The sequence below is a fragment of the Hemitrygon akajei genome, chromosome 26 (assembly GCF_048418815.1).
Source record: "Hemitrygon akajei chromosome 26, sHemAka1.3, whole genome shotgun sequence".
Taxonomy (NCBI): domain Eukaryota; kingdom Metazoa; phylum Chordata; class Chondrichthyes; order Myliobatiformes; family Dasyatidae; genus Hemitrygon; species Hemitrygon akajei.
The window spans coordinates 39,676,038-39,703,261 of NC_133149.1; the positions used below are offsets into that span (position 1 = coordinate 39,676,038).

The window sequence follows — 27,224 nt, forward strand, 5'->3', positions numbered from 1 at the left end:
TTTTCATCAATGAATTGAAGCACAGCAAGAAGATATAAGACCATAAGACCACAAGACATAGGAACAAAATTAAGCTATTAGGCCCATTGAGTCTGCTCCGCCATTTCCTCATGACTGAATCCATTTTTCCTCGCAGACCCAATCTCCTGCCTATCCTGACCAATAAAGAATCCATCAACCTCTTCCTTAAATATGCATACAGACTTTTCCTCCACCACCAACTGTGGCAACAGATTTCCAATATGCAATGTAATGGAGGTTTCTTTGCAAGATAGCATGCTGACAATTATCTGTTGAGTTCCTAAACTGTTCGTGTAAACTGAGTATTTATGACAATTGTTGTAAATTAGGCACACCTCGATGTTCTTATGTCCAGTCAGAAGCTAGACATGTAGGTGCACAGAGAACAGCATACTTCACTGTATATAATTGCACAATCATTGAATCCCAGGCATAATTTGTAGAGCTCTTCATGCTTCAGACGTATTACTCTGGAAGTTACAATATTAAGAAATTGTCGGAGTGCATACTGTATCTTACACTTGCACTTTGTATAATATGTTCAACTTATTTTCTTCAAAAGACACTCTCATTTCCAGGAATGTTCACACTCATATCTGTATCAGAAACACTAATTTTCCATATCATTAACACTCATTTCCACGGGTATGTTCACATCTGATTGCTTTGACAGAAGCAATAATTTTCTGTAAAATTAGCATTAATTTCCATATATGATCACATCCATTTCTTGTAACAGAAATACTAGTTTCTTGGAACATTAACACTCATTCCTGGTATGCTCACACCTGTTTTCTATGCCAGAAACAATAATTTACAGTAATATTAACACTCATTTCTGGGTATGGATATACACGTTTCCTGTATCAAGTGCACTATTCTGATGCAATGGGTATCTTCTTCTCGCTGCAAACATACCACAAGACATTGGAGTGGATTTAGGCCATTTGGCCCATCGAGTCTGCTCCGCCATTCCATCATGGCTGATCCTTTGCCCTCTCAACCCCATTCTCCTGCCTTCTCCCTGTAACATTTCATGCCCTGACTTATCAAGAATCTATCAACCTCCACCTTAAATACACTCAGTGATCTGGCCTCCACAGCCGCCTGTGGCAACAAATACCACAGATTCATCACACTTTGGCTAAAGAAATTCCTCATCTTCATTCTAAGTAGACACCCCTCTATTCTGAGGTTGTGCCCTCCAGTCCTAGGCTCCCCACTATAGGAAACATCCACTCTATCTAGGCCTTTCAACATTCAATAGGTTTCAATGAGATCCCCCTCATTCTTCTAAATTCCAGAAAATACAGGCCCAGAGCCACCAAGTGCTGCTTATATGGTAACCCTTTCAATACTGAAATCATTCTTGTGAATCTCCTCTGAATGCTCTCCAATGTCAGCACATCTTTCTTAGATAAGGTGCCCAAAACTGCTTGCAATACTCCAAGTGAGGCCTCACCAGTGCCTTAAAAAGCCTCAGCGTTACATCCTTGTTTTTATATTCTAGCCCTCTCGAAATGAATGCTAACATTGCATTTGCCTTCCTCACCACAGACTCAACCTGCAATTTATCCTTTAGGAAACCCTGCAGGGTGCCATCAGTTCTGTCATCCAAACCATTGACATCCATTGAGATGTTCCCACAACCAATGATCTCACTTTAAGGACTCTTTACCTTGTTCTCAGTATTTATTGCTATTTATTTATGCTTGCATTTGTACAGTTTGTTGTCTTTTGCACTCTAATTGATCTTTCATTGATCCTGTTATAGATACTATTCTATAGATATGCTGAGTATGCCTGCAGGGAAATGAATCTCAGGTTTGTATATGGTGACATATATGTACTTTGATAATAAAATTTACTTTGAACTTTGAACTTTAAAAAGAAGCCGTCCTAATACCGACCCCTGTGGAACACCACTAGTCACTGACAGCCCATCAGAAAAGGCTTGTTTTATTCTCACTCTTTGCCTCCTGCCAATCAGCCACTGCTTTATCCATGTGTGTATCTTTCCAATAATACCATGGGATCTTATCTTGCTAAGCAGTCTCATGTGTGGCACCTTGCCAAAGGCCTTCTGAAAATCCATGTACACAACATCCACCAATTCTCCTTTATCTAGCTTGCTTGTTATTTCTTCAAATAATTCCAACAGATTTGTCAGGCAAGATTTTCACTTAAGGAAACCATGTTAACTTTGGCCCATTTTATCATGTGCCTCCAAGTACCTCAAAACTTCAACCTTAACAATCAATTCCAACATCTTCCCAACCACTGAGGTCAGGCTAACTGGCCTATAATCCCTTTCTTCTGCCTCCCTCCCTTCTTGAAACATAGAAAACCTACAGCACATTACAGACCCTTCGACCCACAAAGCTGTGCCGAACATGTCCATACCTTAGAAATTACCTAGGGTTACCCATAGCCTTCTATTATAGAAACATAGAAAACCTACAGCACAATACAGGCCCTTTGAACCACAAAGCTGAATGGAGTGGCATTTGCAATTTTCCAGTCCTCTGGAACCATGCCAGAATCCAGTGATTCTCAAAAGATCATTACTAATGCCTCCATGGTCTCTTCAGCCACCTCTTTCAGAACCCTAGGGTCTAGTCCATCTAATCTAGGTGACTTATCTACCTTCAGACCTTTCAGCTTCCCAGTCACCTTCTCCCCAGTAACAGCAACTGCACTCACTTCTCCCCCCTGACACTCTTGAGCATCCAGCATACTGATAGTGTCTTCCACAGTGAAGACTGATGCAAAATATTTAATCAGTTCATCTGCCACTTCCTTGTCCTCCATTACTACCTCTCCAGCATCATTTTCCGGTGGTCCGATATCTACTCTTGCCTCTCTTTTATGCTTTACATACCTGAAAATATTTTGGTATTCTCTTTGATATTATTGGCTAGTTTACCTTCATATTTCATCCTTTCATTCCTTTTGGCTTTTTTAGTTGCCTTCTGTTGGTTTTTAAAAGCTTCCCAATCCTGTAACTTTCCACTAATTTTGCTCTATTAAATGCCCTCTCTTTTGCTTTTATGTTGGCTTTGACTTCCTTTGCAGCCACAGTTGCATCATCCTGCCTTTAGAATACTTCTTCTTTGGGATGTATCTATCCTGGGCTTCCGAATTGCTCCCAAAAACTCAGCCATTGTGTCAGTGTGCAATATAGATCTGGGATATGTCTCAATCTCAATAGATTGTGTTTCATACCCCACCTCCAGCCTCTCCTCGGGTTCCTTGTACTTTATTGATTGACTAGCTGTTCCTGGCATTTTCCGGAGCAAAAACAAGCAATTAGCTCTTGTAACTGAGTCCAAGTACCTGATTATACAGAAGCACACGTGAATTAAGTGTAGATTTCCAAACCATTACAGCAAGGTTTTAGCCACAGTAATATATTCATACATATTCCCTGGTATAAAGGATGGTGAGGGGTGACCTTAAGGGGTTTATAAAATCATGAGGGCCAGAGATAGTCTTTTATTCAAGATGGAATAGTCTAAGGCTAGAGAACACAAGTTGAGAAGGGAAAGATTGAAATGGGCACTAAGAGCAGCTTTTCTATGCTCTACAGTATGTTCTATTTTCTTAAAAGCGATTTCCACACAGAGAATGGTGGGTATATGGGACAAACTTCCAGAGGAAGTGATAGAAGCAGGAACAATTACAATGTTTAAAAGATATTTAGACAGGCACATTCATAGAAAGGGGTTAGAAGGATATGATCCAAATGCAGACAATTGGGTTTAGTTTTTCTTAATATCTCGGTGATCATGGACAAATTGGGTCAAAGGGCATGTTTCTATGGCTCTATGAGTAACACACACAAAATGCTGGAGAAACTCAGTAGGTCAGGCAGTATTATGGAAAGGAATGAACAGTCAATGTTTCAGGCCACAGCCCTTCATCAGGACTGAAAAGGAAGGGGGAAGAAGCAGGAATAAGAAGGTTGGGGGAGGGGAAGGAGTACAAGGTAGAAGGTGATAGGTGAAGCCAGCTGGGTGGGGGAGGGGGGATGAAATGAGAAGCTGGGAGATGATAGGTGGGAAAGGTAAAGGGCTGGAGATGAAAGAATCCAATAGGAGAGAAGAGTGGACCATGGGACAAAGGAAAGGAGGAGGGTCACCAGGGGGAAGTGATAGGTAGGTGAGCAGAAGAGGGGAGCCAGAGTGGGGAATGGAAGAAGAGGGAAGAGGGAGTGGGAGAATTTACCATAAGTCAGAGAAATCTATGTGTCTATGACTCTGTGGTTACATTATAAGCAAATGGGCATTTTGACATTATGAGCAAGGTTGCCTTTGTTTGCCCGAGTTAGTTACTATAATAATACATCTATCATCTATTAAGGATCTTCTTGAATCATTAATTTGTCAAAAATGGTATGAAGGCTATGGGGAACTGAGAGAGAAGAAAGGAAGATGGGCTGGGGCAAGAAGCCAATCCCTACAAAGTCTGAGACGGAAAATAATGGAAACATTCAGCAGGTCTTGCAAAATGCTGCTTGATCTGCTGAGTATTTCCAGCATTTTCTGTTTCCATTTGATATGGAGATGGAATTAAGAAGAGAAATAGGTGTAATATCATGCTGGAAATGCTGATCATGTCAGGAAGCTTTTGTGGAGAGTCAAGCGAGCCGAGGAATTGCTAAGTATCGCTAAAGACTTACTAAAATGTTTGTATGGGAAGCCAGTGACCGTTTCTTACTTACTTACTGCCCATTATCCCGCTGATGTTTAGCGCAGCAATGAAGGTCCTCCATCTCTGATGGAGTTGGCCTCTCTTCTTATCACTTCCCAATCCATCTCCAACATTTCCCCATGATGATTGTGGCAACAACTGTTTCTGGGTTAGGTTTATTATTGTCACATGTCCAGTGAAAAGCTTGGTTTGCATACTGTTCATACAGATCAAACCATTACACAGTGTATTGGACTAGAACATGGTAAAGCTATAACAATGCAGAATAACGTGTAAAAGCTACTGACAAAGTGCACTGCAGGTAAACAATAAAGTGCAAGTTCATAACGAGGTAGATTGTGAGGCCGTGAGTCCATCTTATCGTACAAGAGCTCTGTTCAAGAGTCTGATAACAGCGGGACAGAAACTGTCCTCGAGCCCGGCGGTACATGCTTTCGGGCTTTTGTATCTTCTGCTCAGTGTGAGAGGGGAGAAGAGAGAATGCCCAGGGCGGGTGGGGTCTTTGATTTTGCTGGCTGCTTCACTGAGGCAGCAAGAAGTGTAGATAGAGTCCAGATAAGAGAGCCTAGTTCCTGTGATGTGCTGAGGTGTGTCCACAACTCTGCAGTTTCTTGCGGTCACAGGCAGAGCAGTTAGTCTATCAAACTGCTTATACATCCAGTCAGAATGCTTTCTATGGTCCACTGGCTGTGAGATCACCACTACAAAATCCAGCTGACTCTAGGCTGCTGACAGCCTGGAGCGCACTTTCTTTTCTGTGTAGCACAAAGGACTGGAGGCTGGGGCTTGAGGAGAACAAGTCAATTACTTAAAATATAGGGGTGTTGCATAGTTCCACTTTAGAGCCAGCATTGCCCAGAAACCACTGTGATTCTGTCTGTGACCAATGACAGCCACACATCAGAACACCATGAGCTAATTTCTAGGACAACACTACACTGGGGAACTATGTACATCTGTTGCAGAAATTGTGTCATCAGCAAAAGAGTGAATCATAGCCTGAGTACCCAGATATAACAGCATTCTAAAAACAAAGTAGTTTTAAAATGTGCATAGACCTTTTAAAAAAAAATCAGTGCTGTGTAGTGAATTATGAACTGAGTTCCTGGAAATAATTCCAATCTAGACATTAAAAAAAATGTAGATCCGTTTCCCTTTAAAAAAAACAGAACCCTATATCTGAATAAAAGAGATTCTGCAGATACCAGAAATCTTGAGCAATACACGTAAAATGCAGGAGGAATTCAGCAGGTCAGGCAGTATCTATGGAGAGAAATAACAGTCCTTCAGAGAGGAAACCAGAGGGTGAGTGTGTGAGAGGACATTAGACTTGAGTTGACTTTTTGTTTGATTATGCCATTCAACCCACCCTCAGCATTGCTCCTCACTTTTTCTGAGACCTCCACCACAAACCTTCAGGATCCCTGGGCTCCCCCAGTTTTATCCCCTTTCACTTCTCCCCAATGGTTTGCTTTGAACTATGGAATTACCTTTTTGAATCTATCAATTTCTCTTCCTTAATAAAATCTGGCCAAACATTCCCTTGTGTATCTCTTGCCAATTATTGTTTGATCAAATTTGCAGAGTACCTCTGGACAATGGCTCTTCAGTTATTCTGTGCAAAGCTAAATTGAGTTGATTGATTTCTTTGTTGCTTTAAGTGAGATACAAAAAATGTGAAATGAGTGGATTTATTTTGAGAGATGTATTGCATTTCCAATAAATGATGCAAGCCCTTCCTGTCTATTAATTCCTTCCTCTAACGGAATGTGTCATCTGTGCAAGGATTTGTTCTGTTTCCAAGCAACAGAAAGTTACCCTGTCTAATCTGCATTGAATTGCAACTCTTTTTAGCTCACCTGATGACCCTGAATGTGTAGAGTGTAATTAAAGCCAGGGAGAGCTGGAGATAATTGGCTTGATGGTAGAAAGCAGAGGTTGTTTCTTAAACTGGAGGCCTGTGACTAGTGGAGTGGCTTAGGAGTTGGTGCTGGGCTCAATGTTGTTTGCCACCTAGATCAACAATTTGGATAAGAATGTACAAACCATGTAAGTTTGTAGATGACACTAAAATAGGTGCTATAGTGGGCTAAGCAAGTAGGCCAAGGAATGGCAAATAGAGTTTAATTTGGAGAAGTGTCAGATGTTGCATTTGGAAAGTCAGATCCAGGTCGGACTCTCACAAAGAACAGCAGGGTCCTGGAGAGTGTTGTAGATTGAGCTTGGAGTACAAATGCATGTCTTACCGAAAGTGGAGCCACACGTATACAGGATGGTCAAGAAAGTTTTTGGCATACTGGCCTTCATTAAGTCAGGAGATCATGGAGTTCAGGATGCTGGTGAGGCCACACTTGAAGTATTGTGTTCAGTTGTGGTTGTTTTACTATGGGAATGATTTTATTGAAATGGAAAGAGTGCAGAAAGGATTAACAGGGATGCTGCCAGGACTTGAAGGACTGAGTAATAGGGAGAGGTTGGACAGGTTAGGAATTTATTTCTTGGAACGTAGGAGACTGAGGTTATTTCACAGAGGTGTATAAAATCATGAGGGGTAGACAGTAGATAGGCTGAATGCACTCAGTCTTTTCCCCAGAGCTGCAGAATCAAGAACTAGAGGGTATAGATTCAAGGTGAGACAGGAATTTAAAGGGCACCCTTTTTCCCACATAGTATCTATGTGGAATCAGGTGCTAGAGAAAGTGGTTGAGTTTGGAATGTACCAGTTGGGCTGAAGGCCTGTTTCTGTGCTGTATGACGACGACTATGACTGACAATGTTGGCTGAAGTGCCTGCAATACAACTGATTGCTTTAAGGCACTTATTGTAACACCAAAAGCATAGTGACAGCTATCACACTTCCTACACTCAGCTGTGAGTACATTAAAAAATACTCACTGCTTGTGGGATTCACTGAGTTTGTGAAAAGCATATTGTATGTAAATACTTCTTCCTTGTGCTGTCTTTACTGCATTTGTCTCTCTGAGATGTGATTCATAGAGAGCAATGTTTCAAGATATTGTTGGCTCTGGATAGTAGTAGACCCACCTGAGGTTGTTCTTGTAGGAGAGTTACTACCCCCTCCTCTATTCCCCGTTCAATTGTCTCTTGTCCCAAGATGCCTCTATTGGCCAATCCTGATACACACTGGAGATTAACCTCCCTGACAGAGCTGGTTGCATATCCCAGGGAAAAATATGACCAAGATATTAAACAAAATATTTTGGATTTCCTTAGTCGCTTTCATCTGTCTACTAAAGTAAACTCTTGGGATTCTGACTGTCTAAATTTATTATCAACAGGTTGCCTGATATACAAGATTAATCTAATTAGACAACAAAAGTTCCAATTTTTTTCCATTGAGATAGGACTGTGGGATCAAGTTCAAGATTCAAGATGATTTATTGCCATTCTTCAGTACACGAGTGTAAAGGAGAACAAAATGATTGTTACTCAAGATTTGATGCAGCGTAAAAACACAATAAGCATAAACACATAAGATTAGCTTGTACGTAGACTGATTGTATGTACATAAAGTGATGCTAGGTACAGGAGTATCTGTACATAAGGTGACTGACAGGTAATGGGGTCACATGGGTGTCGTGATGAAATCATCTGGAATATGTCATCAGAAATAGTCACACAACCTTTATGAATATATGTAGATAGAGTGGGGGAGTGTTAAACACAAAAAAGTTCTGCCCATTTTAGTACAATGACATTTTAAACCACACTAAAAGTGTGCCAAGTCTTTGACAGTACCAAAAATACTAATGTTTTTATCATCAGGCATGCTATGCTGTAGATTACCTCATGCTCTGAGAAGTGTTATTAAGCAGATTTAAATGTCACTTCACCGGGGGAGCCAGAAGACCTTTAAGCCATCTCGTTCTAACCTGGTGATGAACCTGGCTTCTCAGAGAGTGAGAATGTCACCTCGGTAATGATCAATGTGTCCACCTCTGCTCTGTCCTCTCATCCTGCATTGCTGGAAATACAGATGAGTGGCGGCAGGGGGAACCCCAGATACGATAGAAAACCACCAACCATCTCTTCACTCTGCCTCATTCCAGCTAATGTGGTTACCACAGGCAATTCCAGAAAATATATCCAAGAATTTTCAATGACTTTGCTGTGTGGGAGAATTCTGCACTAACGTTTTAAACTCTGCAAGAATCCAGTGTTAGAGATAGCTAGGTCATACTAGGCAAAGGAAATAAAATCCTTTTAGTTCACCATCTTGTATTGTGGTGGTTACAAGATATAATGGAGTTGCCCTCTAATAACCACCAACCTTGTGACCAACCATCCATGTCTACAATTAGCCCAACGTGATGAAGGCCATTGGGTATTTAGAGCCCAAAGTCACCCTTGCTCTCCCAACCATGCTACACTTAACCCAAATCAGTTTTCAGTTCTTTGGTTGGACCAGGACAGGCTATTGGTGATGTTCACTCCTGGATACCTGAAGCCCTCAACCTCAATACCTTTGCTGTAGACAAGAGCAGGTGCATCACCCTCCTTCCTGAAGCCAATGGCAAGCTCTTTTGTTTTGCTGACAGTGAGGGGAAGGTTGTTGTCATGGCACCATATCACTAAGCTCTCTATCTGCTTTCTGTATGTCAAATCACAGGACCAACAGTCATACACAGCATAAGGCACATACAGTGCATATAAGACAGCAGAAAAATACTCTCACACTAAAAATATAGTGCAAGACCCTGAGTCCATGAATGTTGCAGGAGTTTGCAGTCAAACACAATCCAGCTTGTCTTCTGCCGAGTGAAGACTCCACCGACTCCAGGTTGGACACTGTGCCACACAGCCTCCGGTGGAGCACACCAACTCTGACGCCTCTCTCTCGGGCGGCTGTAAACAGGTGACACTATGGCTTGAAGTCCTCACTATGACCGAGGTCACGTAGCTCCTCTGCCAGTAAACCAATGAATTGGACTTACAACATGGTCTTGTGACTCTTTCAGGCCTACCTGAGTCCACTGTCTCATGTTAAGGATGAAAGTTTGAACACTGCATTGATCCCTGAAGCTCAGTACAAATCAGGCATCAAATCTAGACTTGATTCACTCACCATGACCAACTCACTGTTTCAAAAAAACAAATTGCTGAGGAACTCAGTGGTTCAAAAACCATCCATTGAGGTGGAGAAATCGATATCATTTTGGATCAAGACCTGGCTTCAATACTGAAATGTAGAGCAGCGTAAAGGGGTTCTGTCTCCCACTCACTGATTCTATAAGGGACTTTTGCCTTAAACCTCCACAGTGGTGTTACTCCTCCAATGAGAAGTTATTTTGGTTTGACATGTAGTCACTATTTTAATGTAGGAAAGAGGTTGACTTGACTGCACGTGTGGCAGGTTTCAACGCAAGAGCAACGTGGCTTTCACAGCCGTACAGCAGTGCTAAGAGTCACATTGGTTTTGTCAGATGAATGTGGAATGTGCTGTTTGTGCCAAATAAGAAGGATGTCCAAAATAAAGCTTCAAAAGAGAGGCTGAGTGTCATGGCAACTCATGGAATGTTGGCCAGTGGATGACATTTGGAAAAAATTCCATTTCACTCCACCTGGTTCCTAACACCTGCTCCTTCTTTGAATTACATGACCTGGGTCTAGAAGTATACCGTGTTAAAGAGATGGTGTTAAAGGTTTTATCCCCTTCTACATTCTGAAGGGTGGATCATTTTAAAGCACGTCCCTTCCTGATATTTCCTATCACCGCTTATGTAATTCAGTGCCACAGTCTGTTTGACACAGCACCGATATAGAATCAGGGTCAGGTTGATTGTCACCGACTAGTTGTTTTGTTTTGTGGCAGCAATATGGTGCTACTTACTGCCCGCCACTGCCGCTGGCGTTCAAGGCATCAATGAAGTTCCTCCATCACTGCTGGTGTTCAGAGCTTCCTAACAATAATTATAAATAAATAATAGTGCAAAAAAGGAATGGTTCAGTAGTCCTGCCAAAGGGTGTCGGCTCAAAAGGTCAGCTATACTCTTTTCCATAGATGCTGCCTGGCCTGCTGAGTTCAGACAGACAGACATACTTTATTGATCCCGAGGGAAACTGGGTTTCGTTACAGCCGCACCAACCAAGAATAGTGAAGAAATATAGCAATATAAAAACATAAATAATTAAATAATAATAAGTTAATCATGCCAAGTGGAAATCAGTCCAGGACCAGCCTATTGGCTCAGGGTGTCTGACACTCCGAGGGAGGAGTTGTAAAGTTTGATGGCCACAGGCAGGAATGACTTCCTATGACGCTCAGTGTTGCAACTCGGTGGAATGAGTCTCTGGCTGAATGTACTCCTGTGCCTAACCAGTACATTATGGAGTGGATGGGAGTCATTGTCCAAGATGGCATGCAACTTGGACAGCATCCTCTTTTCAGACACCACCGTTAGAGAGTCCAGTTCCACCCCCACAACATTACTGGCCTTACGAATGAGTTTGTTGATTCTGTTGGTGTCTGCTACCCTCAGCCTGCTGCCCCAGCACACAACAGCAAACATGATAGCACTGGCCACCACAGCCTCGTAGAACATCCTCAGCATTGTCCGGCAGATGTTAAAGGACCTCAGTCTCCTCAGGAAATAGAGACGGCTCTGACCCTTCTTGTAGACAGCCTCACTGTTCTTTGACCAGTCCAGTTTATTGTCCATTCATATCCCCAGGTATTTGTAATCCTCCACCATATCCATACTAACCCCTTGGGTGGAAACAGCATTTTCCTCCAGCATTTTGTGCGTGTTGCTTGGATTTCCAGCATCTGCAGGTTTTCTTGTGTTATGATTGGATGCCTACTCTGAAAAAGCTTAAATCTTCAAGGGAGTTCAGTGAAACCCACTCTTGCTGCTCCCCCTCTGTTGACTCCTGCTGCTCTCCGACTCTTTGATCACGTGCTTACCCAGACTCCTTCCTGGGAACATGCCTTTACCTCCAGCTTGTACCACATGGCTTCCAGGTCAGTTTTTAAGCTTCTCGATTCAGACCCTCTGAGGACCCTGGGTACTCGCATTCAATCAACTGCTTCTCCCACCGCGTTCTACACGCCACACTTTCCACTGTGAGGAGGTAGCTGGGGTTCCTATCTCAGTCGCTTCCACGACTCTGGGATTCTCTCTCTGCCCCCTGCAATGGACCTGTCCGATACTTTATCCTCCATTGGATCCACGCTTTCGGCTGTCGGTTCTTCACCTTTCTCACGTCCTGCAAGGATCAGAAGGTCACCTGTTTATAGACCACAGAACCTGCTGTCTCCAACACCAGACATCTACAGACCGTGATCCCTGTGGCTGACCTCAACGGTTCCAACAATCCCAAGCAGATTCAGAACCCGGATTCCATCGCCATCAACGTGGGTACCAATGACCCCAGACACTTTGAAAATGCCTATTGCACAACCTCAAACTCTGTCTCTAGCCTGAACCTCAACTGACAGCCCCTCGCACTGCCGCTGGAACCCCTGTTTCCCCTTCCCCCACCACCACTCTGCAATCCCGTGTCTCTCAAGCCCCACCGCCAGCTCTTGGGTCCATCTTCCTCCTACCCCACCTTCCCTGAAAAGCCTGACCCTCCCCTTTTCTCAGACACTACCAACCCTCTTCCCCCTCTAATCCCAGCTCTCATCCATGCCGGGTCTTCACTATTCCCTCTGACCTTCCCCTCTCTGAGGCAGAATGTTCTGTCCTCAGTAAGGACCTCACCTTTGTACCCCTGCCCCATTCAGTGAGTTCCATGTCCGCCATGATGCTGAACTCGTCTTCCACCACCTCTGTATCCGTGCCTACTTCTTCGGTAAGGACTCTCCAGCCCACACCGATGACCCCTTCTCTAATCTTCAACACTCCACCTCTTCTTAGACACCCCACTCTGGTCCTCTGCCTGCTCTGGATCTGTTCATTGCCAACTGCCGTCTCGACTTCACCACTCCTCTCTCCAATTCCAACCTCACTGCAGTCCTGCTGAAGGGTCTCAGCCTGAAACATCGAATGTTTACTCTTTCCCATAGACGCTGCCTGGCCTGCCGAGTTCCTCCAGCATCTTGTGTGTGTTGCACAGCTAAGTAGTGTTTATGGACCATTCAGAAATCTGACAGCAGAGGAGAAGAAACTGTTACTACAGATCTTGTATCTTTGTATCTAGGGATGTTTTATTATAGCCACTACTTAAATGGAAGTTGTAGCTGTTTGAGTGGTTTTACAATTTACAATAGTTGATTTATGAACTTTTTCTATAGTGGTATTGTCTCTTTGTGGTACACACCTTCGATTCACAAAGCTATCATTCGCTATATTTAGTGGGACATCACCCTCCATCTGCAGGAATTCATTGTATTAAAACATACATAATGAATTTCACCCAGTATTTCCATTTACAAAATTTAATTTGTAACATTTTCCAGGAACACATCCCTTTTGTAAGTTGAGGACGTGTTGTATCACACTCACCATTAGGGCAGTCATTGGACACGTTCTAATGGAGTACAAGATTACCATTATTAATTCCCAGGGAGGTACAAAAGACTTTACAGAGGATAAACTACTTGTTGATAAGCAGTCCCTGTTGCAAAGTGTAACTAAGTTTAACGTCCATTCACTGTCCTCAGGAGGGCCGGTTGTCTGAAATTGTTGAATTTAATGACTTGGAGGAGAATGTGGGCAGCAGGGTAAGTTTGCAGATGGTGTGGTTGCCTAAAGTTCCAAGAGGTTCCAGTTCAACTGGGAAAGTGGGCCAAGGAATGGCAGATGAAATTTAACCCGGGCAAGTGCAAATTTAAGCCAAGGCAGGACTTAGGCAGTGTGTTATGACCGAGCTCTAGGGAGTGTGTTAGAATAGAAAGATATTGGGGTACAGGTACATGGTTCTCTGAAAGTGGTAACACAGGTGGTGAAGATGACGTGTGGAATATTTGCTAATTAGAAGTTACACAAAGTTCAACAATACAATGATTCAATGGTTCCATTTAATATCAGAGAACGTATACAATATACAACCTGAAATTCTTACTCTCCAGACATCCTCGAAACAGAAAAAAAACCCATAGAATGAATGGTAGAAACATTAAAACCCCAGAGCACCCCCTCTGCCCTCCCACACACAAGCAATAGCAGAAGTATCGACCTTTCCCCCACTTGCACCTGCAAAAGCACCACTCTCCCCCCCCACCCCCACCATGCAAGCAATAGCAAAAGCCCCCAAAGTGACCTTGATCTGGAGTCAATCAAAAACTACAGTTCATAACCCAGGACTTCGGTATGTCAGACAGGCTCTTCCTCCCCAGCAAGGGAAAGAGAGGTCACCCCTGCAACAATGAGTGTGGAGACCAGCAAATCATTGTTCCTATGTTACAATCTTCCGCACCACTTCTCTGAGTCCCCTGACTTGAGGACCGATAGGTTCTCTGAGGGGAGGGGGAGTTTTCTCTCGATGTTTCAGTCTCCCACGACACATTACTCAGTGAAATTGGCGAGGAACCAGGTCGTCCATGGGGCCGCACCCCGAAGGTACACCTGGAGATATGGAAATGCCGGGCTGCACGGTGAATCTGAGAACCCACCGCTCGTGGCTTTAGCTGCAGCTGTAGCTCGTGGACTCCGACAGGACCCCAGCCACCTTGAAAAGAAAAGAAAGATGAGAAAAGAAGAATAAGCTGTTTTGCGGACAAACTGGAAGAAGTCACCTAGGTTTGGAAAAACAGGAGTGAACATCGGAGTTGTGTTTAGTTCTGGTCCTTTTATTATAGGAAGGATGTAAAAGCTTTAGGGAGGCGGCAGAGAAGATTTATCGCGATGAATGCATGTTATTTTGAGGATAGGCTGCGTGATCAGAGGGCTTTCCCTTTGGAGAGGAGGATGAGAGGTGACCTGATAGGGGTGTAAAGGATGATAAGAAGCATAGGTGGAGTGAGCAGCCAGAAACTTCTTCCAGAGTGAAAATGGCTCATACAGGGGGAATAACTTTAAGGTGATTGGAGAAAAGTATAGGGGGATGTCAGAGGTAATTCTTCTACACAGAGAGTGGTGGGTGTGTGGAACACCCTGCTGGGGGTAGTGTTGGAGGCAGATACTAATGGCAGTAGCGACAGATAAGAGACTCTTAGATAGACACATGGATGATAGAAAAATGGAGGGTTTTGTGGGAGGGAAGGGTTAGATTGATGTTGGAGTAGGTTAAAGGGCATGGATGGGGTGGATGTGGAAGGGATGTTTCCTGTCCTGGGTGAGTCTTGGACTGAAGGATGCAGCTGCAAAGTAGAGGGAGCAGAGGTAAATTTCTTTGTCCGAGGGGTGATGAATCTGTGGAGTTTGTTGCTACAGTTGGCTGTGGAGGCCAAGTCAATGGGTATATCTGGGGCGGGGGCTGTGGGGAGGGATAGTGGATCGGCCATGGCGGAATGGTGGAGCAGATTTGGCGGGCTGAGTGGCCTTACGATCTCTTTCTGCAAACTCGTGTCACCAGAGGAGCCCAAGACCAGAATGACAGGAAGACTAATTTTCATCCTCACTGCCTGCTCGGTATGACAGATTGTAGAATCCATCCAATTTATCTTTTTTCAGGCTGTTTACACTGTGAAGAACATTATTGGAGCAGGTTTCTGTACCGGTCAAGTTAGTGCTCAGGCTGTGTGAAAATGACACCAGTAATTTCTGTTCCCTGCCCCCACATCCTCCTTGACACTGAATTGAACTCCTGTTCAAAGGCATCTCGATTGCAAACAAAAATGCTCTTGATTTTATTAAATATTCATTATAGATTCCTGCCTATTAAGCTTGAAAGCAATTGCTCACTTTGAAAACCACACCTTTATTAACATGCATGTGAGCAAGTCGGGTTTGTTAATCCCCGAATTGAATTTCGGTAGCCATCTGCATGAAGAAGAGTAACTTTGCAGTAAAATGTGACACATGGCGTGACATGTTACAGCTGAACTGTTCGGGAAGATGTGATTCAAATCAATCTTAGTATTTCTAATTGAGTCATGTTTTGTATACCAAAAGTGGCCTGTGAAAGGGTTTGTGACTAAATACAAATGAGCCACATGCAAACTGTCACTAGGAAGTCCTATGCACACAGTGCACCTCCAGGAGAGAGAGGAGTCCAGGAAAATCTAAAAGGAACTCACTCTGCTGACATATTTTATGCTTCAACATAAAGATAACTAATTACAGTCTTAATTGCTATTATCACCTACTTAACCTTAACATTTGGAATGTAGTCAGGTAAATTTACAGTATTTTCAGAATGCAGGGGGATCTCATTGAAATCTATTGAATTTTGAAAGGCCTAGAAAGAGTGGATGTGGAGAAGATGTTTCCTATGTGGGTGAGTCTAGGACCAGAGGATACTGTTTCAGAATAGAGGGACGTCCATTTAGGCCAGAGATGAGGAGGAATTTCTTTAGGTAGAGGGTGGTGAATCTGTGGAATTTATTGCCATATTTGGCTGTGGAAGCCAAGTCACTGGGTGTATTTAAAGTAAATGTTGATAGGTTCTTGATTAGACAGGTCATCAAAGGTTACAGGGAGAAGGCACGATGGAATGCCAGAGCAGACTCGATGGGGTGAATGGCCAAATTCTGCTCCTATATCTTATGGTCTTTTGGTCTTAAAGGGTCAGCACAGCATCATGGAGCAAAGGACCTATGCTGTGCTGTACTGTTCTATGTTCGAAATGTTGAGCAAAGTGTGAAGGGATGGTACTGTCACACACTGCAAGGTTTTATCCAGAGAAAGTCTCAGGTGAGTATTCTTCAGCTTGGGAAATCAGGCTGTTCAGCTATAAAGGCAGTTCAACCATGTCAGAAACCCAGTGCCAACTTTTAGTTTCATAATCCTTCTCTACCACTCCACGGGCACCAAGCTCACATATTCCAATTAACTGCTCCTGGAACTGAGAGATCTCACTCAGAAGAACACGAAGGGTCTTATCCTGAAATGTCGTCTGTTTATTCATTTCCATAAATGCTGCCTGACCTGCTGAGTTCCTCCGGCATTTTGTGTGTGTTGCTGTGGATCTTGGGTAGGAGGTAGAAATGAGCAGTAATGGGATAAGGGTACTATTAGTTTGATGGGAGATCTCCAGAGTTGATGAGGTTAGTGTGGGAGACGGTGACTGACGGTCCAGAGTGGGGTCCTTTGCAATAGTCCTGATGAAGGGTCTCAGCCTAAAATATTTACTAGTTGTTCCTCTCCACAGATGCTGCCTGACCTGCTGAGTTCCTCCAGCATTTTGTGTGTGTTGCTCTGGATTTCCAGCATCTGCAAAATCTCTTGTGTTTGTTATTGGTGATCAAATGAAGTATTCTCCTTGCTGCATCTTGAATGTGTGAAGGGCATTGGTAGAACAGAAATTTTCTAAAGGGCACAAGGATATTTAAACATTTAATTTTCTAGCATTTTCCGCAGTGCCAATTTCAACACATATTCAATTATCCTAACAATCCAATCGCAGACCACTCCTGGAGTTTATATAACTGACCTTTCAATTTATCAGGCAGACTTTCTGTCACTTAGTATAATTGTCTGTCACTCTGATGTACAGTCATTGATTGGTTACAATAAGGACTGCAGCTAATTCAAGAGCCCTCATTACTAATTGCAGCAATGTCAGAGTATAATGGGATATCACAGGGAGCTGTGGGTTAATTGAAGAGACCAGTTGTCTTATGTTGCCATTATTATCGGTAGATTTACTGTTTGTGGCTTTGAGAGAAGGCTGAAAAATGTGTACATGTTGGTTCATGTGGTCTGGTTGGAGGTGTCTGCATGGGCAATATCTGTCTGCTGGGCTGGTCTGCTGTTGTGTTGTCAGGCCACACAGTGTCTGGTGAGCTCATCTCCAGTAAAGTCATGTCTGAAGCTGTTGAGATAGAATTTTAAACACTTCTGAAACTGAGACCAAACGCTCCTGCTCATCCCTCTTCCCTCCCCTGAACACAATGGTTTACATCCCCTCTGCTTCCAGACAGATTTCAGAATCAGGTTTAACATCACTGGTCTATGTTGTGAGATTAATTTATTTAAAATAATTACAATTACTCCCATGTGACCAATTAACCTGTGCATCTTTTGGACTGTGGGAGGAAACCGGATCACCCGGAAGAAACCCAGGCGGTCATGGGGAGAACGTAAAATCTCCTTACAGGCAACAGGAGGGAGGAACTCAGAAGGTCAGTCAGTATCTGTGGAGAGGAATAAAGGTTTCAAGGCCATGGCCCTTCATCATGTCTGATCCTGATGAAGGGTCTGGGCCTGAAATATCAACTGTTTATTCCTCTCTATAGATATCACCTTAGTGAGGTAGGGAGCCAGTTCAAACACTTTATTGAATGACAGCCTTCAAAAGGGAAACTAGGTATGTACTTGAGGAAAAAGTTAGTAAATAAGCAGCCAGCAAGAAAGCTAGCACAGATGACCTCCATTTCATGATGCTGAGACTGTGAGGGGCGATGAACATCAAACGATGAAGTCTGAAGCATCTAGGTACTTCAAAGATTGTGCCATCCGAATTTTAATTCTACTTCATTCCCAGTGGAATGATTTGAGTCCCATAAATAGAGAGAGTACAGCCACACTGGAGCCTGCACAGTCATTAAGAGCTCAGGTGTGGAATGGGAGTCTGACTGAGCCCATGGGCCTGTGTTGGGACTGGAATGCAGTGAGATTGCCATGAACTACAAGAGTAACAGATGGTGATTGTGTGAAAAGCCTTTGTTTTAAAATAGAAAGTTAGAAACAGATGTTTCTGTTACACATGTGTGGCATGCTGCTGCACAACTATCTCAAGGTTCATTTGGAATATTGTATGCCCTCCACAACAAAGACACATTTAAGAATTATAACAGGTTGAAGAAGAGGAACCAGCCAAACACAAAACACCAGGGGCTGAATGGCCTACACCTGTTTCTATTCCATTTGTGCTTTCCCTGAATAAAATAAATTCAAAGGAAATGTGGGGTATTAGAGATGGACAACCATTTTATTACAATCACCTCACAAAAGTGTACCTCCTAAGTTGAGGCAGGTGTAAGTATTTAAGGATCACATCAAACCACCAGAGGGAGCTAAGGAGACAAGTTCTGGAATGGTGGACAGTCCAAAATCTCAGGCCTAGGAGTTTGCATCAACTCATCCATTTAAAAATTGGCCATCAAGTTTGGGTGGAGTGCATCAGTTGTGACTCAAGAATCAGTATTTTTGCTTCCTGAATCATGATTTTGTGAATTTGAGCTATCTTCAGAGTGTTAGCTAACAACAGAGTGCTGCACTGTCGAAGGAGCCGCACACCTGAAAAGTAAAGCTTCATTTCCACTGATGTGAGATGAGAAGTCACTGCCCTCTGACTGAGTGATGGGAATGCTGCCACTGATGCAACTCACTGCCGGGGAAGAATAAGCAGCTGCCGAGTGATTGCATCAGATGGAGCTGTGTTGCTAACACCTTAAAACTATGCCCTCTCATGTTAGCCATTTCAGCCCTGGGAAAAAGCCTCTGACTATCCACACGATCAATGCCTCTCATCATCTTATACACCTCTATCAGGTCACCTCTCATCCTCCGTCTCTCCAAGAAGAAAAGGCCGAGTTCACTCAACCTATTCTCATAAGGCATGCTCCCCAATCCAGGCAACATAATATTTTATAGAAGAAGGAAAAAATATAATAATAATAATAATAATAATAAATAAGTAAATCAATTAAAGTATACATATATTGAATAGATTAAAAATCATGCAAAAACAGAAATGATATAAAAAAGTGAGGTAGTGTTCACAGGTTCAATGTCCATTTAGGAATTGGATGGCAGAGGGGAAGAAGCTGTTCCTGAATCACTGAGTGTGTGCCTTCAGGCTTCTGTACCTCCTACCTGATGGTAACAATGAGAAACAGGCATGTCCTGGGTGCTGGAGGTCCTTTAATAATGGATGCTGACTTCCTGAGACACTGCTTTTTGAAGATGTCCTGGGTACTTTGTAGGCTAGTAGCCAAGATGGAGGCAATTAAATTTATAACCCTCTGCAGCTTCTTTTGGTCCTGTCAGTAGCCCCCCATACCAGACAGTGATGCAGCCTGTCAGAATGTTCTCCACGGTACATCTATAGAAGTTTTTGAGTGTTTTTGTTGACATACCAAATCTCTTGAAACTCCTAATGAAGTATAGTCGCTGTCTTGCCTTCTTTAAAACTGCATCGATATGTTGGGACCAGTTTAGATCCTCAGAGATCTTGACATCCAGGAACTTGAAGCTGCTCACTCTCTCCACTTCTGATCCCTCTATGAGGATTGGTATGTGTTCCTTCATCTTACCCTTCCGGAAGTTCACAATCAGCTCTTTTGTCTTACTGACATTGAGTTCCAAGTTGTCGTTGCGACACCACTCCACTAGTTGGCATATCTCCCTCCTGTATGCCCTCTTGTCTCCACCTGAGATTCTACCAACAATGGTTGTATCGTCAGCAAATTTATAGATGGTATTTGAGCTATGCCTAGCCACACAGTCATGGGTATAGAGATGGTAGAGCAGTGGGCTAAGCACACACCCCTGAGGTGCACCAGGGGTTAATGTTGCTGGCATTGCCAGCATTTATTGTCCATCTTTAGTCACCCCTTGCCCTAGTTGAAAGTCAATCATGTTCCTGGGTATAAGTCACATTAAACAGATCAGGTAACTGGGGAAGCAAAATTCTGCAGATGCAGGAAATCTGAAATCAAAGCAGTACATTGGAAACATAGACATGTTTCGATATAAGCTGGTGGGCTGATTTCTGAAATTGTTGAACTTAATGTTAACGATTTGGATAAGAATGTAGGTGTTATGATAACAGCAAACTCAAGAAGATCTGCAAATGCTTTAAATCCGAGCAACACACGGAGGAACGCAGCAGGCCAGGCAACATCTATGGAAAGGAGTAAACAGCTGATATTTTGGGCCGAGACCCTTCTTCAGGACTGGAAAAAAAAGATGAGAAGTCAGAGCAAGAAGGTGGGGGGGGGGGGGGGGGTGAGGGGTGTATGTTGAACAGTGAAGAAAATTGTCTAAAGTTGCAACTGGATCTAGATGAACTGGGAAAGTGGGCCAAGGAAAGGCAGATGGAAACTAACTCGGACAAGTCCAAAGCATTGTATTTCGGAGATGTAAACCAGACATACACAGTGAGTGACAGGACCCTGAGGAGAGTTGAATAACAGAAAGATTTTGGGGTACATATATAGTTTCCTAGAAGTGGTGACTCATGTAGACAGGTACTCTTGCTTTCGCAGTTGGACCACTGATCACAAGAGTTTGCACTTCATGTTACAGTTGTGCTAGATGCTAGTATGACCACACTTGGAGAATTGTGTACAATTCTGGTCGGCATGGAATAGGAAGGATGTGGTTAGCTTCAAGAAGATGTAATAAAGACTCATAAGGAAGTTGCTGGGACTGGAGGTTGAGTTAAAAGAAGAGACTGGATAGGCAGTGATTGTTTTTCTTGGTATAAAGTAGGCTGAGGGATGAACTTAAGGAGATTTCTAAAATCTTGAGGGCCATAGATAGTCTTTTTTCAAGATAGGGCAGTCTAAAACTAAAGGGAACAAATTTAAGTTGAGAGAGGAAAGGTTTAAATCAGCACTGAGAGCAGTTTTTCCACACAGGGGGTGATGGGTATATAGAATGAGCTTTCAGAGGAAGTTATAGAAACAGGAGCAATTACAAGACATTTGGACAGGTGCATGGATAGGAGGAAATTGGCCAAATACAGGCGAATGGGACTTGTTTGGATAGACACCTTGGTCAGCATGGATGAGAATGTACGAACTCCTTACAGACAGCGGTGTCGCTGATGATGTAATAGCGTGACGCTAACTGCTATGCAAGGACAGAGAAGTTTTCCAAGAATAACATTTCCCCCCCCCCCCACCAGGCAGTCTCAGCAGAAAGGATTATTTCTTGTAATTTTCACATTGCTGTTTTGGGGAGCTTTCTGTGTTCGTGTGACTGTCTATGTAACAACACTCAAAATTCTTCAATGCCTATAAAAAACTGTGATATTCTAAGTAACACAGACAAAATGCTGGAGGAACTCAGCAGGTCAGGCAGCATTTGGAGGGGAATAAACATTTGAATTTTCAGGCTGAGTTCTTTTAATCTGGACTTCTCCATGGAATGCTAAGTTGCTGCAGCATTCTGTGTGTGTTACTCTGGATTTCCAGCATCTGCAGAATCTCTTGTGTTTATGATACTCTGAGGTTGTGACAGGGGCTGATGAACAACTCACATTTTATGCCTGCACACTCTGTGCTGCACTGCTCCCGAAGTCAGGGTCAATCGGGACTGAATGTGCATATGTTGTCAAGGCTTGGTTTTCAGAACAAGACACACTGTCCTGAATTTCAGTATGCTTCCACGCCTTGGTTGCATGGGATTTACAGCATCAAAACTGTCTGAGCAGCAAAACCAGTCGACGCACTGTTGGTTGTGAACCACTCAAAAATTTCTGCAGATGTACCATGAATAGCATTCGAACTGACTGCATCACCGTCTGGTATGGAGGGAGGGGGAGCTACTACACAGGATGAAGTAAGCTGCAGAGAGATGTAAACTCCATCATGGGTAGTAAACTCAGCCTCCGTAGTATCCAGGACATCTTCAAGGAGTGATGCCTCAAAAAGGCAGTGTCCATCATTAAGGACCCCCACCACCCAGGACTTGCCTTGTTCTCATTGTTACCATCAGGGAGGAGGTACAGGAGCCTGAAGGCACACACTCAGTGATTCAGGGACAGCTTCTTCCCCTCTGACATCCAATTTCTGAATGGGCATTGAACCCATGAACACTACCTCACCACTTTTTTTATTTCTGTTTTTGCACATATGGTGTGTTTATATTTAACTGAAGGGCCTGTATTTATGCTGTAAAACCCTATGAGTCCATAACTTACCCCCAAGGTGGTGAATTGCTATTCTAACACCTCCACCCCTCATAAGAATGGTTCTCATTGATGCCCGATTGGACTGTTAAATTCTTTCCGTCTCACTGCTTGTCTACCTTTAATGAGGAGCCTCAGCCTCTCTTTTCCTTGCAGTTCAGGCGTTTCCTGATCTGGAAGTTGCTTGATGTCCTCCTGAATCTGCTGTTCTGCTCGGCAGCTCAGTGACTAGCTGAACTGCTTCTCCCTCTGTTACTGCAGTTTCTGTCTGTTGTGGTTTCTGCTGGAGAGATGGTGAGATCTTGCCACCACCACACCGAGCTGACAGCCTTAACGGAAAACACGTTAGAAGTTTCAGAGAAGCCCATGTATCCTAATTGTTAGTATTTACATGAATCCAATTGTTTACATATTCATCCGTTCTGCTGCCCACCCTACCACTTTTATAACATAGGACACCACAGCACACCCTTTGACCTACTTTGAAGGGTCTTGGTCTAAAATTTTGACTCTTTATTCCCCTCTGTAAATGCTGCCTGGCCTGCTGAGTTCCTCCAGCATTTTGTGTGTGTTTCTCTAGACTTCCAGTGTCTGCAGAATCTGTTGTGTTTAAGACCAATCTAACTGTTGTCTATACTGCAATATTGTTCAAAATAATTTATTGTCTTCAAAGCTCTCAATGCTTCTCGGGAAAATTGAAACACTGTCGACTCAGTTAACTTGACAGCAAAAGGTCCATTTGACCCATTGTGCATCTGGCAACTTTGTGAAATAGCCCCAATGATCCCCTCCTTCCCAACAGCCCTGACATTTTCTTTCCTTTGTCATGCTTGTCTAATTCACAAAATCATTACAAGTTCTTTCATTCAATCCTTCAGTATGTAAAAACATGCTGAATAAATAAGTAACACTTATTCCTGATGAAGCGTTTCAGCCCATAACATCAAATGTTTATTTCCTTCATAGATGCTGCCCGACTGGCTGAGTTCCTCCAGCATTTTGTGTGTTGCTTAAGTATCACTTATATCTTGCTTTTCACATTCCCAAATGTACCAATTAATTTAATAGCTAATTACTTGCTCTTGAAGACCCCTCTGTGACAGACTAATCTGCAGAATAAAACTGGTTACTTTTAATTCTTACTGCCTTTGGAAAAGGCAGACTGAGCTCCTTGAACACATCCTTGTGACCACCCTGGATTTTGAGACGATGAAAACAGCGACCTCCCAGGTTGTAGTTAGCCATTTCCTGTCCCCTGCACAGTTTTTCCTCGTTTTATTTTCCTTTTGATGTCTACACTGTGCGCTGCTTAATCTGCTCAAGATGAGTAAAACTTGGGCCAAACGGATTCTGTGAAGAGTGCTTGCAGTGAGATGGAGCCTGCTTCAGGCTCGTGTGGGTGTCTCCAATCGTGGAGCTTTACCTCCCAGGTTTAATTTTCAGATGTGTTTTCCAGAAATTACCAAATTTCCGCACTAGATGCTTGAGCCAGGACCTAATCCTTTACAGAGTCAATGAACTTTTTCCCTGTGATCTCCTCCCCTACAACCTTCAAGGCATCTACTCTCCTCCAGATGGGAATACTGCCATCTTGCTCTCAATGATGTGAGTCTGGAATCCTCTCCCTAAATTTTGTTCTCCCTTTAAGGAATCTGTAAAAATTACCTCCTCCTTGTCACCTTCCCTAACATCTCTGAATGTAGTTTGCTGTCAAACTTCAAAACCCAGATGAAGTGGCTTGGAATATATTTCTGTGTTAAAAGTGTGAAATAAGTTTAAGTTACTGTTATTACCGTTGAGTACACCTTATGCAATTTAATGTCTAACAGACACTGCACAACCTAAAAGGCATGAATTCAAGGCTCTGTTGACTGACTTACTATATCAGAATCAGACTTATTGTTAGTAACATAAGTCAGGAAATCTTGTTTTGTGGCAGCAGTACAATGCAGGCAATAACAAATTACAGAAAGTTACAATAATCATACATAGTGCAAAATAGGAATGGAGAGGTAGTGTGGGTGAGTTTATGGACTTGTATCATGATGTCATGAACTATAGCCTCATTAGTCTGTCTGAACTGTAGAATATTTTGACTTTCTGCACAATTGTTCCTATACTCTCTCTAATCCCTGCTACAAGTGGCATAACAAACACCACTACAGTGCCAAAGATATAAGCCAATAATCCATTTTAAATGTTGATTATATTCATCATTTTTGCTAGCTGTGGTTCGAAGGACTTTTAGGTAGACTCTGTAGACTGTTTGCTTATGTGCACTGTTTAAATAGGCTTTACTGCTTGAAGTTGTGACATAATGCCTATCCTATCTGTAACCTATCCTATCTTTAAATCATTAGCTGGGACAGGAATGCCAATAGGTTGCCGGCAAAGACCTCTTTAGTGTTAAAAGTACTTTAGAAGATGATTTCCAACTGCACTTTAGAGAAAGTGGCAACATTAGTTAAAAAATAGCAAACAGTCGTTGAACAGCACAAGGTCATTCCGCACAGTCCAGGAGCCCATTGCAGCTTCTCCCCACCTCCACACCCATCCTGTTGTATTCTCGTCGTGTTTCCACAGCCAGCCGGCTGGGATTGATTGTAACCCACACATGGAGCAATCTGTTTGAGGGGCTGAACTCGTGACAACTGTACCGGAATGAAGTTGGGGTGGGGGGAGGTGTGAGGAAAGATTGGGGTTGGAGAGTGCTGAGAAAAGTCAGACCCAAGAAGAAACAAAAGAGAAAGTTGTGCTGGTTTCTCAGCAGTTTAATTATTCAATGGAGTGGCGATCAACGAGTGAGAGAACAAAGACAGCACAGGAGAGAGCCGACAATCAGACTGACACTGGCTGGTTGCACTTACTTGCTTACTCTAAGCTGAATACCGGCTGTAACAAGGATTGGTCGAGGTTCGCTGATGCTTTAAAGCAGGTAATCTACATGGAATTTGAGAGGGGAGTTACATTCCTTAGCATTGAATCTGTTACAACCTTGTTGAAGAGCTCTGTTGAAGGTAAAGTATTGGTTAAACCTATTGGTATTATGGTACAGCATTAAAGGCACTGTGCAATAATCCTCAATCCCTCTGATCTGCTATTTTAATGAACTCTTGCCGTTACTTCAGAATTTTAAGTGCTTCACTCCTCATTTGTATCTTTTTCAGACAGTGTCAACTAGCTGAGTCAATTCTGATAACCGGAACTTCACAGTTCTTCATCTTTCTTTTAAACTTAATTTGCATTTTCTCTGACACCTCTGTATCTATCTTGCGGTACAGAGACTCAAACTCTGTCCAACACCTAGTGAGGGAGAGGTTTGAGATTATTGATTCAGGAATTAATTTATCATTCCATTTCTCACTAATTGAATTTTCTCAGTTAATTGGCTTCATCTTTGTGTAGAGATCATTTAAGAAATAAAATGAAATCTGCAATTTTACTGCATGGACAAGAAGACAAAGTGAGATTCCTGTGTTACTATTTTCATGCAGTGTTTGTCTGTGTTCCATTTTAAATTTCTATTTAAAACTGATTGAGGGGTTCAGCAGGTTCCTGTAAAGACAAATAGAAATCATGCATGAGTTATAAGTGAGACCTAATAAAGGGTTCATTGGGTTTATCTTTAGAGTAACAGATATCTGAGAATGAGTTATGGGCTGTGATTTTCAAGGACACTTACAGCACAAAACCAGAATGGGTCAGAGCCAGTGTTTATGCTCTACATAAACTTCTTCCCTACTGCACTTTTTCTCAGCCTGTCAGCATATTCTTCCAATCATTTCTCCTTTGTATAAATGTGTCAGTTATCCCTCTCAATGGCTTCAAATGTTAACAAGTTTCATATTCTCACCACTTTCCCAAGAAAAGATAGTTTAAGGTTTATAAATTTATGTCCTTAGTTCCGGACTAACACAGAAAAATCAAAATCCTCTTTACATCCTTCCCTATCAAGTTTCTTTACAATTTTACACACTTCATACAAGATTATCCATCAATTTTACTTTCTCCGGACATAAGGACACTAGTTAGCTCATTTCTTCTCCCTGATAATTGTAAACTCTCAATTCTGATGTCATCCTTCTGTGTACTGCCCCGGTGCCTCGATACCATTTGGTGCTACAAAGACAACTCTCCATGTGAGGTTTAATTGAGGACTTGTATCTACCTTTTAATTCTTCCCCTTGAATAACTAACTCTTAAAAGTTTACACTTCTAAGATCTTGTTGACCTGTGGTGCCCTTTTATAATGATATGTAAACCTCTACCTCTAGGTCCCTTTGTGCTCTATCCAGGTGGAACATTTTCAAGGAGTACATGGCACTTTATTTGTTGTCAAAAACTGCAGTTATTTGTGTTTCTAATTTGAAATTCATCTGTAATTTAAAAGCTCACTTGGCATGTTTGATAACATCTTCATGAACTGCTGTTACTTTCATTAACTAATTATAATTCTCACCACCGCTCTCCCCTCAGTTACATTACATATACAAAATTTGTCATAATTGACATAAAGAGAACAGAGAACATTTACAAGGATGTTGCTGGGACTTGAGCTGTAG

General features: G+C 42.7%; 1 protein-coding gene across 24 annotated transcripts in view; it reads left to right on the top strand.

Annotated features, from left to right (window-relative positions):
- phldb1b (pleckstrin homology-like domain, family B, member 1b) overlaps positions 1-27,224 on the top strand; it is a 395,372-nt gene that overhangs the window by 269,457 nt on the left and 98,691 nt on the right. The window contains exon 1 of one of the 24 annotated variants that reach the window (XM_073029951.1): positions 25,430-25,597. The exons of the other annotated variants lie outside the window; for them this stretch is intronic. Within the exon in view, the coding sequence (XP_072886052.1) occupies positions 25,445-25,597 (153 nt within the window). The 5' untranslated portion in view covers positions 25,430-25,444. Of the gene's footprint in view, positions 1-25,429; positions 25,598-27,224 lie in introns of those variants that run through there. 24 annotated transcript variants of the gene reach the window in all.